We start from the raw sequence: 14283 nt of genomic DNA, 5'->3' as shown, positions 1-14283 counted from the left end.
GGACTTCAGTAAGACCTTTGACAAGGTCCATCATGGCAGACTGATACATAAGATCAGAGGTGAGCTTGCAAGATGGATAAAAAACTGGCTCGGTCATAGAAGACAGAGGGTAGTAGTGGAAGGATGCGTTTCTGAATGGAGGGCTGTGACTAGTGGCATTCCTCAAGGATCAGTGTTGGGACCTTTGCTATTTGTAATATATATAAATGATTTGGAGGAAAATGTAAATGGTCTGATTAGTAAGTTTGCCAATGACACACAGGTTGGTGGAATTGTGGATAGTGATGAGGACTGTCAAAGGATACAGCTGGATAGAGATCGGTTGGTGATTTGGGCAGAGAGATGGCAGATGGAGTTTAATCTGGAAAAATGTGAGGTAATGCATTTTGGAAGTTCTAATTCAGATGGAAAATATACAGTAAATTGCAGAACCCTTAAGAGTACTGAAAGGCAGAGGGATCTGGGTGTACAAGTACACAAGTTAATGAAAGTGGCAACGCGGGTGGAGAAGGTAGTCAACAAAGCATATGGAATGTTTGCCTTCATCAGCTGGGGCATTGAGTTTAAAAATTGACAGGTATAGAACAGCTTTATAGAACCTTAGTTAGGCCGCATTTGGAATATTGTGTTCAATTCTGGTCGCCATACTACCAGAAGGATGTGGTGGCTTTGGAGAGGGTACAGAATGGATTTACCAGGATGTTGCCTGGTATGGAGGGCATTAGCTATGTGGAGAGTTTGGAGAAACTTGGGTTGTTCTCACTGGAATGACGGAGGTTGAGGGGCAACCTGATAGAAGTCTACAAGATTATGAAGGGCATGGACAGAGTGGACAGTCAGAAGCTTTTTCCCAGGGTGGAAGAGTCAGTTACTAGGGGCCATAGGTTTAAGGTGCGAGGCAGGTTTTTTGCACAGAGGGTGGTGGGTGCCTGGAACTCACTGCCGGGGGAGGTAGTGGAAGCGGATACTATAGTGAATTTTAAAGGGTGTCTTGACAAATGCATGAATAGGATGGGAATAGAGGGATTCAGTCCCCGGAAGAGTTAGGGGGTTTTAGTTGTGATGAGCAGCATGTTGGTGCAGGCTTGGAGGGCCGAAGGGCCTGTACCTGTGCTGTAATTTTCTTTGTTCTAAAGATTTAGAAAGAGTGGAAGCATAGAGGATTGTTCTCCTTTGGGGAAGAGCATAACTAGAGGCCAACAATATAAGACCATCACCAAGAATTACAATAGAGAATTCAGAAGAAAGTTCCTTACCTGAAGATTAGTAAGAGTGGGAAACACTCTATCACAAGGAGCAGTTGAAGTGAATAGTGTAGATACATTGAAGTAGAAGCTAGATGACATTTGAGGGAGAAGGGAGTAGAGGTTTATGATCATAGATTTCAATGAGGAAAGATGGAAGAAGGCTCAAGAGGACCATAAATACCAGCATGAACTGGTTGGGCTGAATGGCCTGTCTCTGTGCTATATATGTTATACTACTCTATGTAAAGTACTTCAGCATGTCCTGAAGTTATTGGAAGGTGTGATATAAATATGTTCCTTTCGCTAATTAATCTGGGAAAAGAGGTAATGCCTTTACTCCTCATCAGTTCACTCAATCATTCTTTCAAGATTAGCTGGGGTGCACAGAATAGCAGCAATCACCAAGAACTACCTCGCCATTTACTTTCTCAGTTCATTATTCAGGGCACTTTCTAGCATGGACTCTGTAGGTAATAAAGTAAACAGTGGAAGAGAAGTGTCCCAAACGTCTGGAACTTGAACAAAGGGTTAGAAACAAAAAGAAACTGCAGATGCTAACACTATCGCAGGTAGACAACTGGAAGAACACAGCTAACCAGGCAGCATCTGGAGGAAAGGAGCAGTCAATGTTTCAGGTATTACTCTTCTTCAGGATTGGACAAGTTGGTACCTTTACGTGATTTTTGGCAATTGTGAAAGGAAAGAGAGCCTTGCATTTATGAAGCAAATTGCAGTACCTCATCCCTAAACAATGAAGACCATGTTTTGAAGCAAAATTGGTGTTGTAATGTAGAAAATACAGTGGCCAACTAGGAGCTGCAAGCTGTCTCAAATATAATGTGACATGAAAATGAAACTTGCATTGATTTGGCATTTTTCACAATGACCAGCCATCTCATTCTTTACAGACACTGAAGTACAAATGTAGTCACTATTATAATGTAGAAAGTGTTGCAGTTAATATTCATGCTGCAAGCTCCCATAAACAGCAGGATGACAGTGACTGTTTGTTTGTGCTATAGATTGAGGAATAAATATTGACCAGGGCACCGGGAAACCCCCACCTCCCTCAGCTTCGAAAAGGTGAGGTTTATTTTATGTCCAGCTGAGAGGCAGACAGGATCTCAGATCAGATTCTCCCTGAATTGACAGCATCTCAGACAGTGCCGCACTCCCTTCATGCAATACCGGAATGTCAGCAAGACTTTGTTTCAGTCTCTTTACCAACAGATGATGGATTTGACCAATGATGTGCAATCCAGATGGCTAATATCTGTTGTACTGCCAGCCAACTGTGCGATCTATATGACTTAATTCTTGCTAATAGCTTTGCTTACTTAATTATAGTCTGTTTGTTTTATTAGAGTGCTGCGCTCAAAATTTCAAGGTACATCCAAATTATAAAAGTATAATTTACAATCTCTGGTAGGAAAAGCCAAGTTTGCACTATGAAGGATCAATGTTTGACATTTGTAAGCTAAAAATATAAATTTGAGTGATCAGAATAAATATTATTCAGTTGGCTGCTTTTGCCATGAATTCGGCACTTTTCACATAGAGTGCGATGAGTCATTCCTGACTCATGAATATTTGACAAGCCCATGCTATCTTGTCAAATCCTCCCTTTGTTCAAAGTCAACCATTTTAACAAGTGAATTGTTCCTATTAACACCTTCGTTCCCTGTCTTCTCCCTGTGAAAACATTCGTTGTTCCTGTTGCAATATTGTGGCATTATGATGGCACAAATTCGGGTTGTTCCCTGAGCAGACTTTCAAAGTCATTTGCAGATCATCACCAACAAACAGCAACGCACAACTTGACTGGAAGTGAGAAGAGCACTACCCGTCAGATCCTTTATGCATGCCTGGTCTCTGTGCCACTGCATGCTGCCCTCAAAGCAGCTGGGTGAGTGGCAGGGTCAAGGGGTGGAGGGGGTCTGGTGGTGTAAAGACGGTCACACATCTGCTGGAATGTGCCTTTGCAAAGGAAGTCTGGAGAAAGATAGTAGGAACTGCAGATGCTGGAGAATCCGAGATAACAAGGTGTAGAGCTGGATGAACACAGCAGGCCAAGCAGCATCAGAGGAGCAGGAAAGCTGACGTTTCGGACCTAGACCCTTCTTCGGAAATGGGGGAGGGGAAGGGGGTTCTGAAATAAATAGGGAGTGAGGGGTAGGCGGATAGAAAATGGATAAAGGAGAAGATAGGTGGAGAAGAGACAGACAGGTCAAAGAGGTGGGTGTGGAGCCAGTAAAGTGAGATAGGTCAGTCCAGGGAGGACAGACAGGTCAAGGGGGCGGGATGAGGCTAGTAGGTAGGAGATGGGGGTGGGTCTTGAGGTGGTAGGAGGGGATAGGTGGGAGGAAGGACAGGTTAGGGAAGCGGGGACAAGCTGGGCTGGTTTTGGGATGTGGTTGGGGGAGGGGAGATTTTGAAGCTTGTGAAGTCCACATTGATACCATTGGGCGGCAGGGTTCCCAAGCGAAATATGAGGTGCTGTTCCTGCGACCTTCAGGTGGCAGCGTTGTGGTTCTCCCCCTTACTGAGGATGAATGGTCAGTCCTCAGTAAAGGGCTCACCTTTATCCCCCTCCGCCCAAACATCGAATACAGTATTTCCGCCGCCGCCTCCGCGCTTACTTCTTTAATCGTGAGCCTAACCCTTCCCCTACTGACCCCTTCTCCCACCTCCAACACACCCCAAGGCCTCCTACCCTCTCTCGACCTCTTCATCTCCAACTGCTGTTGAGACATCAATCGCCTCAACCTCTCCACCCCTCTCACCCACTCCAACCTCTCCCCCACAGAACGTGCAGTCCTCCATTCCCTCTGCTCCAATCCCAATCTCACCATAAAACCCGCGGACAAGGGAGGTACAGTTGTGGTATGGCGCACTTACCTCTACATCGCCGAGGCCAGACGCCAGCTCTCTGACACCTCCTCCTACCGCCCTCTTGATCATGACCCCACCCCTGACCACCAAAACATCATCTCCCAAACCATCCACAACCTCATCACCTCAGGTGACCTCCCACCCACGGCCTCCAACCTCATCGTTCCCCAACCTCGCACTGCCCGCTTCTATCTCCTTCCCAAAATCCACAAACCTGAATGCCCTGGTCGACCCATTGTCTCCGCCTGCTCCTGCCCCACCAAACTTATCTCTACTTATCTTGACTCCATTTTCTCCCCCTTGGTCCAGCAACTCCCCACCTATGTCCGTGACACCACCCATGCCCTCCACCTCCTCCAAAACTTCCAATTCCCCGGTCCCCAGCACCTCATCTTTACCATGGACGTCCTTTCCCTGTACACTTGCATTCCCCATGCAGATGGCCTAAAGGCCCTCCGCTTCTTCCCCTCCACTGACACCCTTATCCGCTTAGCTGAACTCGTCCTCACCCTTAACAACTTCTCCTTCAATTCCTCCCACTTCCTACAGACAAAGGGGGTGGCCATGGGTACCCGCATGGGCCCAAGCTATGCCTGCCTCTTTGTAGGATACGTGGAACAATCCCTCTTCCAAAGCTACACTGGCCCTATCCCCCACCTCTTCCTCCGTTACATCGATGACTGTATCGGCGCCGCCTCGTGCTCCTACGAGGAGCTCGAACAGTTCATCCACTTCACCAACACCTTCCACCCCAACCTTAAGTTCACCTGGACCATCTCTGATACCTCTCTCTCCTTCCTGGACACCTCTGGCAACTACCTGGAAGCTGATATACATTTCAAGACTACCGACTCGACTCCCACAGCTACCTAGAATACATCTCCTCTCACCCACCTTCCTGCAAAAATGCCATCCCCTATTCCCAATTCCTTCGCCTCCGCCGCATCTGCTCCCAGGATGAGGCATTCGACTCCCGAACATCTCAGATGTCCTTGTTTTTCAAGGACCGCAACTTCCCCCCCTCAGTGGTTAAGAACGCCCTCGACCGTGTCTCTCGCATTTCCCGCAACTCATCCCTCACATCCCCTCCCCGTAATAACAACCAAAACAGAATCCCCTGCGACCTCACGTACCACCCTACCAATCTCCGGATCCAACGCATCATCCTCCGACACTTCCACCACCAAAGACATTTTTCCCTCCCCACCCGTATCTGTTTTCCGGAGGGACCACTCTCTGCGTGACTCCCTTGTCGGCTCCACACTCCCCTCCAGCCCCACCACCCCTGGCACTTTTCCCTGCATCCGCAGGAATTGCTACACCTGCCCCTACACCTCCCCCCTCGCCCCTATCCCAGGCCCCAAGAAGACCTTCCACATCAAGCAGATGTTGACCTGCACATCTGCTAATGTGGTATACTGTATCCGCTGTTCCAGATGTGGCCTGCTCTACATCGGGGAAACCAAGCGGAGGCTTGGGGACCGTTTTGCGGAACATCTACGCTTGGCTCGCAACAAACAACTACACCTCCCAGTCGCGAACCATTTCAACTCCCCCTCCCACTCCTTGGACGTCATGTCTGTCCTGGGCCTCCTGCAGTGCCTCAACGATGCCACCCGAAGGTTGCAGTAACAGCATCTCATATTTTGCTTGGGAACCCTGCAGCCCAATGGTATCAATGTGGACTTCACAAGCTTCAAAATCTCCCCTCCCCCGACTGCATCCCAAAACCAGCCCAGCTTGTCCCCGCCTCGCTAACCTGTCCTTCCTCCCACCTATCCACTCCTCCCACCTCAAGCCCCACCCCCATCTCCTACCTACCAGCCTCATCCTGCCTCCTTGACCTGTCCGTCCTCCCTGGACTGACCTATCCCCTCCCTACGTCTCCACCTACACTCACCTTTACTGGCTGCATCCCTGCTTCTTTGACCTGTCTGTCTCCTCTGCACCTATCTTCTCCTTTATCCATCTTCTATCCGCCTCCCCCTCTCTCCCTATTTATTTCAGAATCCCCTTCCTCTCCCCCATTTCTGAAGAAGGGTCTAGGCCCGAAACGTCAGCTTTCCTGCTCCTCTGATGCTGATTGGCCTGCTGTGTTCATCTCTGGAGAAAGATGCAGTGGTTTTAGCCAAGGTTTGTCCAGAGCTGCTCTGTGACGCAGGTCTCTCTGCTCTACAGTCTGTACCCCAGGACGCACACCGAGACAAACATCGACTGCGTGTAGAGCGCTATCAAGTCAGTGAAAAATGCTCTTTAGGCTGCCTGAAACCTCTTGGTCTTCCAGTGCAAGGAGTTGATCCTGATTGAGTGTTGCAAACTGGCGCATTCCAAAGTCTAGGACTATGTGCTGAGGGACGCAATAAAGCTTGGGGCACCTGCCGCCAGGGCGAGGTAGGGAAAGATCACCGTGTAAGGTCTTTCTGCCAAAGTGCAATGGGAGTCTGTTCGTTATTGGACCCTCTCATGTGAAGAATGTGTTGCATACCTTTGGGTTTTTGGAATTGTCAGGAGAGTCAAACTCCAATGTTTGTTTGTTCTCTATATGCAAAAACTACACAGAACCAAACTGCTCTCGTGACTCATATATGAAGATTATTTATGAATAAAGCATATTTTTGAAATAAAAATAATTATGTTGGTGCAGATAAAGGGAACAACCTGCCTTTAACCAGTACGTTTATGGTAGTAAAATGGGCCCTGGTGCTTACAGGTGTGTTCTCAGACCAAAAGAATGACTCTCAAAGCCAGAGGAGAAATCAGCGTTTCTGATTACCGCTCAGTTAAAGAGGTTAGCATCTTAAAGGGGGAAAGAGAGGTTTGGAAAGAATTCCAGAGCTTGAGGCCAAGATTACAGTGAACATAGAAAGCAAAGGATTCATAAGGGGGCAGGCTGGAGGAGTGCAGAGTTCCAGGACTATTTATACGTTTGGAGGCGGTCGCAGATGTCTGGAATGCGATTTGCTGCAATCCAGGTTTGAACATCAGACTAGATTTTAAAAAATCAACTTTCTGTTTAGCATTTTGTTGATTATCAGAATTTCTTTTCTCAAATTCACACCATCGTTTCCCCACGTTTTCACTGAAACTGCAGATTAGTGCTGTCTCATCAGAACATCGGAATGGGACAGGCCATTCAGCCCCTTCAGCTTGTCCTATCATTCAGTTTGATCCAATCAACCAATATCTCAACTCAGTTTACTCATCTTGGTTCCATGTCATGCAATCTCAATGCCAACAACTCAGCTCAGCAATCTGTTTTGAAATGTAGCTCTTGGGGAGGTGTGGATTGGGGCCTGGGGTGAGCAAAGGGACACATTTGGCCAATTTTCTGGATTCCTCCAATAGTTTATCTCTATCTCCCTTATTAACCATTTTAGTTATTCTGTACCAAAGGCCAGTCTATCCTTCATGAGGGTTCAGGACTGACCATAGATTAACATGACCAACTGTCCATTCGATATGTAGTTGAATGATGGTTTTATGTAGCTATTTTAATCACACTCTTTTTTTTCATGTTTTGTTGCACCTCCGAGCAGGTGGGACTTGAACCTGGGTTTTCTGGCCCAGAAGTAGGGACATTGGATTGAGTCTGGATTGAGGAGAGTCACTAGAGTAGGATCCTTTTTGTTTCATTCCCTCTGCTAATCAACTGCAGGAACATTGGATACTAGATATATGGATCTCCATGTCTGAGATCCATGCTCATGGGGTACCTCAAAATAATTTGGATTGCTCCATGTCTCCAGATGGTCCACTACAGACCTCCAAATATTTACTTTCAAGTTTTTTTTTTAAATCTGAAAAGTGTAAACTAGCAGTTGCTTCCTGTGATAGTGTGATATCGCACAGTGACACGTAATGGGTCAGTCAGAGCTGCTCATTGTGTCCATTAGGTGTGGGGGTGGTCCTTCTCCTCCACTTGGCATGGTGGCTGCATTAAGGTGAAATTATATTGTGGGTGTATTGCCTGTCTTAATTCCTGAATGCAGAAAAAGAATTTGCATTTGTATAGCACCTTTCAAGTATTTGCAGCTAATTAAACAATGTTGAAGAATAGTCCCTGTTGGAATGTTGGAAATCCCATAAGCAATTTGTGTAAAGCAAGCTCCCACAAACAGTAGCTACCATAAAATCTGTGATTGATGTTGGTTGCATGATGAATGTTGCACATTGGTTGGGGTGGCATGGTGGCTCAGTGGTTAGCACTGCTGCTTCACAATGCCAGGGATCTGGGTTTGATACCACTCTTTGGTGCCTGTCTGTGCGCTGTTTGCACGTTCTCCCAGTATCTGCATGCATTTCCTCCCACAGTCCAAAGATGTGCAGTTCAGGTGGATTGACCATGGTAAATCACCCTGTGGTGTGCAGGTTAGGTGGAATAACCATCGAAAACATGCGGTTACAAGGATAGGGTGGGACGGGGATGAGTCTGGGTGGGATGCTCTTCAGAGGGTCAGTGCAGACTTGATGAGCTGAATGGCCTCTTTCCACACTGTAGGGCTTCAGTGATTCTATGATGAATAGCACATAAGGAACTAGCTGGGTAGATAACTACCCTGTTCTTCAGAATAATTATTTTTTATACCCATCTAAGAGTACAGATGGAACCTGAGTTTAATGCCACTTAAACTTAATGCTTACATCTTTGAAATGGAACACAGTCAGTGGTATTTTGGCTGATCTCAATTTTTCAGAGGGTAGAATCTGGGAGGCCAGTCAAGAATGTATAGAAGTAGTCATGTTTGGAGGCAAGATCACAGTAGCATATGAACTAAGACAAGGACAAAGTCCGATATCAAAGTGGAAATAGCAGCATTAGTGCTAACACTGATGCATAGTCAGGAGTTCGTTTTGGGGTCATTAAGCTGTGAACAATTTAAGTATTGGGGGATAGGGGGAGTTGGAAGCCAGGGAATTTCCATGAATTAATTTTTTAGTTCACAGATTAAATGCAAAATGACATCCACTGAGGCCGCAATGTCATTATTGTCACTGGTTCTCCTAGTTCGGCTCAGTAAGTGCAGTAACACAGAGTGTTGGAAAAGGAGGAAGGCCATGGTGGGAGTAGATTTCTCCTGACTGCACCATTCAGCCGAGCTCCTCCAATGATTTGGGCTTTCCACAGTGTAGACAGCACCGATCCTCTGCACTAGTCTGGCAAAAGTCAGAGACATAAACGTTCGTTGCTAAGGTGACTACCACTGAGTGCTTTCTGTGGAGTTTGGCTGGATATGGCACAACTCAGCTATGTCCTTACTGCTGAAGCAAGGCTTTTGCAAGAGTCAACCCATAGACGAGAAGAGGGGTCTGCTCTAGTTGATGAATGTGACAATCTTTTGACTCAGAGGCAAGAATGCGACTCACTGAGCCACAACTAGAGCTGCAATGTTTTCATTCAGTGTCCTATCTTTCCAAAATGCCTTCGGGACGTTTGTTATTGTACCCTGATCCCTAATGAAGGAAGCGTTCTCAACAAAAGGTTTCAAATTGAAAATATGGAACAGAAATTGTAGAGAAGTGTCTCAGACTAGGCAGACAAATTAACTTATTTTAGAAATCCCTCAGAGCAGTCAACATGAATCACTCTAGCGATGGCTGGATTGCTTTCCTGTATCCTATTCATTCTATTTATGAGAATTGTTCTGCTGTAATGTGTAGCCACTGGCTTCGGAATGCCCTAACAAATTGCCAAGAGTTCGATATGTTTCTGTACTTTTTGGAACTGCACAGAAATTTATTTCCACCCTTCTATGTTGTGCCTTTCCAATGTTATTGATTGAGCACTCTGACTTTTGGAAGGTGGCCAATTGTCACCACTGCTGTTCCAGTCACATCCATCAACTAGAGCAGACACCTCTGAACTCGTTTATGGGATGACTGTAGCAAAAGCTTTGCTTCAGCAGTAAGGAGATAGCTGAGTTGAGTCAAATCCAGCCAAAGCCCTGGGAAAGCACTCCATGATTGTCACCTTAGTAATGAACGTTTATGTCTCTAGGTTTTTCCAGACTAGTGCAGAGGATTGGTGCTGTCTGCACTGTGGAAAGTCGAAATCATTGGAGGAGCTTGGCTAAATGGCGCAAATGTATTGCAGTCAGGAGAGATCTGCTTCCACCTTGGCCTTTCTCCTCTTCCAAGACTTCATGTTACTGCACTTGATGAGCTGAAGCAGGAAATTCAGTGACAAGAATGACATTGAGACCTCAGTAGCTGTCTTGTTGTATTTAATCTATGAACTTCTAAAAAATTAATTCATGGAAATTCCCTGGCTTCCAACTCCCCTTATTCCCCCAACACTCAGATTGTTCACAGCTTAGTCTCATACTTGACCCCAAATGAACTCCTGACTATGCATCAGTGTTAGCACTAATGCTGCTGTTTCCATCTTGATATCTGACTTCGTCCCTGTCTCAGCTCATGTACTGCTGTAACCTTGCCTCTAAACTTGACTATTTCAACACACTCTTGACTGGCCTCCCACATTCTACCCTCTGTAAAATTAAGATAAGCCAAAACACTGCCACCTGTGTCCTACTTGCATGAAGTCCCATTCACCCACCACTAGTGTGTGTGATGATTAATGTTGATTCCTGGTGAAGCTGTTCAGTTGGTAGGACTCTTGTCTCTGATTCACAAAGATCTGGGTTCAAGCAGCACTGCAGGACTTGAGCACAAAAAATTAAGGGTATTACTACAGTCAGCAGACTCCCTCAGTGTCCGAGATGATGTCTTTTCAATGACGTGTCAAACTGAGAACCCATTTGCCTTTTCATGAAGATGTAAAAGGACTCAATGCACTATTTTGAAGAAGATCAAGGGAGTTATCCCTGTGTTTTGACCAATGTCAGAAAGACTGAATAATCTGTTCATTATCACATTTGTTATTTTGGGAGTAGCTGTCTGCAAATTACTTTGTTTCCTATAGTGACCACACTTCAAAAGGACCTCATTGGCTGTAATGTATTTTGAGCTGTCAGGTGGTTGAGAGAAGCGCTATACAAACGCACATCCTTTCTTTAAATCATGGCCTCAATTTCAAAATTCTCAACTTTGTTTTCAAATCTGCCCAATGGCCTCACGTGTCCCTATCTCTAGCTCCATAACGCTCTGAGATAGCTGTGCTTCTCTAATTCTAGCCTCAGGAAGATTTCACATTTTAATGGTTCCACAGTTAACGGCTGTGCCTTCAGCTGCTTCGGCCCCAGGCTCTTGAATTCCTGCCCTACCTCTAACTCTCTACTACGTGTTCTCCCCTTAAAGATGATCTTTGCTTGAAATGTGACCCTTTAACTTTGTGCAAGGTTTTGGCCATCTGCCATCATATGACCATACAAGATTGGCGTCTATTTTTGATTACATTGTAGATGCTGTGTAAAATTATGTTTGGAATATGGATGTCACTGCAATGCCAGTATTTATTGACCATTCCTAAAGGTCCTTGAGAAGATGCTGGGGAACTGTCGCAGTCTTTGTGATGAAGGTAGTGACAATGCCAGCAATGATGAAGCAGTTGAGATTCGCTGAAGTCCAATGGTTTGTGACTTTGGAAGGTGATGGTGTTCCTGTAAACTCCGTGCCTTTGTCCTTTGCGGTGGGAGAGGTTGTAGGTTTGTTGGGTGCTGTTGAAGAATCCTTGGCAGTCTGCTGCCATCTCAAACCGGCAGAGAGAGCAAATGCTGAAGCTGGAGGAGAGGGTGCTGATGAAGTGAACTGCTTTGATCCAGATGGTACAAATTACTTGAGTATTGTCGGAGCTGCACTCATCCAGGCACATAGGAAGTATTCTTTCACATGATGAACTTATGTCTTATAGCGGACTGACTCTGGAGATTCCCGCTCCCAAGAGAATACCTGTATGAGGAGAAACGTTGACCAAGGCCTATATATAGGGAGTCCCCATATTCATTGGAAATGTCTTTGCCAAGTCAGTCTGCTACAGATATTGCTGGAGTTCCCATGGGGTTGAAGATGGATTACAGACTCTCTAATCGCTATTCATGTGCATTCTAAAATTGGCAAATCTGGAAGCATTCAGGTCAGGGAGTGAAGTAAACAGGAGTAAAGGTTTCTGGTTGTTCTTAGAGTCATAGAGATATACAACATGGAAACACACCCTTCAGTCCAACTTGTCTGTGTCAACCAGATAGCCTAAGTAAATCTAGTCCCGTTTGCCAGTATTTAGTCCATATCCCTCAATCCTCCCTATTCATCTACCCATCCAGATGTCTTTTAAATGTGTAATTGTACCAGCGTCCATCACTTCCTGTGACAGCTAATTTCATAAATGCACCACCCTCTGCGTGAAAAAGTTGCCCCTTAGGTCCTTTTTAAATCATTTCCCTCTCATCTTAAACCTCTGCCCTCTAGTTTTGGACTCCCCCATCCCAGGGAAGAAGGCCTTGCCGATTTAGTCTATGCATGCTCCTCATGATTTTATAAACCTCTGTAAGGTCACCCCTCAGTCTCCAACACTCTAGAGAAAATAGCCCCAGTCTATTCAGCCTCTCCCTACAGCTCAAACCCTCCAACCCTGGCAACATCCTTGTAAATCTTTTCTGAACTCTTTTTGAAGTTTCACAACATCCTTCCTATAGCAGGGAAACCAGAATTACATGCAGTGTTCCAATTGTTGCCTAACCAAGGTCCTTTATAGTCGCAACATGACCTCCCAACTCCTGTACTCAAAGCACTGACCATTAAAGGCAAGTGTACCAAACGCCTTCTGCACGATTGTTTCTACTTTCGAGGAACTGTGTACCTGCACTCTAAGGTCTTTTTGTTCAGCAACACTGTCCAGGACCTCCTCTTTCATTAGAACATGGTGATCACATGATCAAGCACAAGGATGGACACAAAGCAATGAAAGTACTGTTCTTTGGAGCAATTGTATCCTTCACACCGTTTAATAAAAGCTGTGAGCCTAATCCTTACAAAATGTTACCGTGTGGTCACCATTGTGGTAGGATACATTGTTGCCCTTTGACCGGCTAATTCTTGTTCCTGGTGTACAACCTTCCCCTGCTCCAGCTTCGTTCTGTTGAATTGCAGTCTGTTTACTTGCTGCAATGTCTCGAGGATGCTGTGCTGATGTTTGCTGCAGTGAGATTTGACTTGATAATGATACATCATTGCCTAAGATGCACGGTTGCCCAACTAAACTCCTTCTGCTTTACACACACACACACACACACACACACGTGCGTACACATACACAAAGAAATGTGTCAAAAACCCACCCTCATTGCTGTCTTCCGAGTCTTGCTTCCTGCATGTTCCTCAATTTTTGTTGTTGCATTGTTGCTGATCATGGCTTTAGCTATTTTTGCCATGCCTTGAAATCTCCCCCACATTCTCAGCATCTTTCCCTCTCAATTTTTCCTCATTTCAAGAGGTTCCTTAAAGATTACCTCTTTAAACAGGTTTGAGTCACCTTCCCTAATATGCCCTTCCTTGCTCAGGGTCAGGTTTTATCTAAACACCGCTTTGGTAGCATACTGAGTAACATATAGTTTATGTTAGATGTACTATTTGCATAGAGGTTTAGTGCCTACCACAATTGCGTTGGATATTGCTGCTGAACTTTTGACTGTTGGGGAGTTGTAGCAGATGGCAGGGATTTCGAGGTGGAGGAGGGTTATCAGGATAATTGACGACTTGAATCTCCTAAACCCGTGCTTTATTTTCCCTCTCCAGGCTGGTCGGGAGGTCAATGCTGTCCAAGTTTTCCAGCGCATGTTTTACTGGAATCACCGTGGGACAGCTCGTTCATTTTCAGTAAGTGAGCAGCAGTTCTTGCTATCTTTTCTCTACTTTCTGCACTTAATTAACTTTAATACTGCTCCTTCCTCTGCATTAATTGCGCATCTCTTTCTCTCTTTCTCTTTCCATTGCTATTTTTACCTTCTGCTTAGATGTTAATGACTCTACAGGATTCTGATGTCTTGACAAGGGTAAGCTCTAAACGCCTGAAGCTTCGTTTCCAGTTGCACCAGAGAACCCGGAAATCTTCAGGCATTAACGAAAGAAATTCCTAGTTGTGCCGTGTATCCCGATTTGTGGAAACTCCACTGTTAAAGGGAAAGTGCGTTTGAGAAATCTGTTTGAGCTCTTTGAGGGTAGCAGGTTATGTGCCGTGGATGCATTACGT

At 45.5% G+C, this 14283-nt stretch overlaps 1 protein-coding gene across 2 annotated transcripts in view; it reads left to right on the top strand.

The window, feature by feature from the left end:
• The window catches only part of sv2 (synaptic vesicle glycoprotein 2), a 59003-nt gene that overhangs the window by 26848 nt on the left and 17872 nt on the right, over positions 1-14283 (top strand). Inside the window, exons 6-7 of one of the 2 annotated variants that reach the window (XM_048617257.1) lie at positions 13830-13910; positions 14048-14086. In XM_048617257.1, the coding sequence (XP_048473214.1) occupies positions 13830-13910; positions 14048-14086 (120 nt within the window). The remainder of the gene's footprint in view (positions 1-13829; positions 13911-14047; positions 14087-14283) is intronic. The other variant, XM_048617258.1, reaches the window with a different exon arrangement.

Source organism: Rhincodon typus, chromosome 36 (genome assembly GCF_021869965.1).
Source record: "Rhincodon typus isolate 14 chromosome 36, sRhiTyp1.1, whole genome shotgun sequence".
NCBI classification, from domain to species: domain Eukaryota; kingdom Metazoa; phylum Chordata; class Chondrichthyes; order Orectolobiformes; family Rhincodontidae; genus Rhincodon; species Rhincodon typus.
This window is presented reverse-complemented; position numbering and strand designations above follow the sequence as displayed.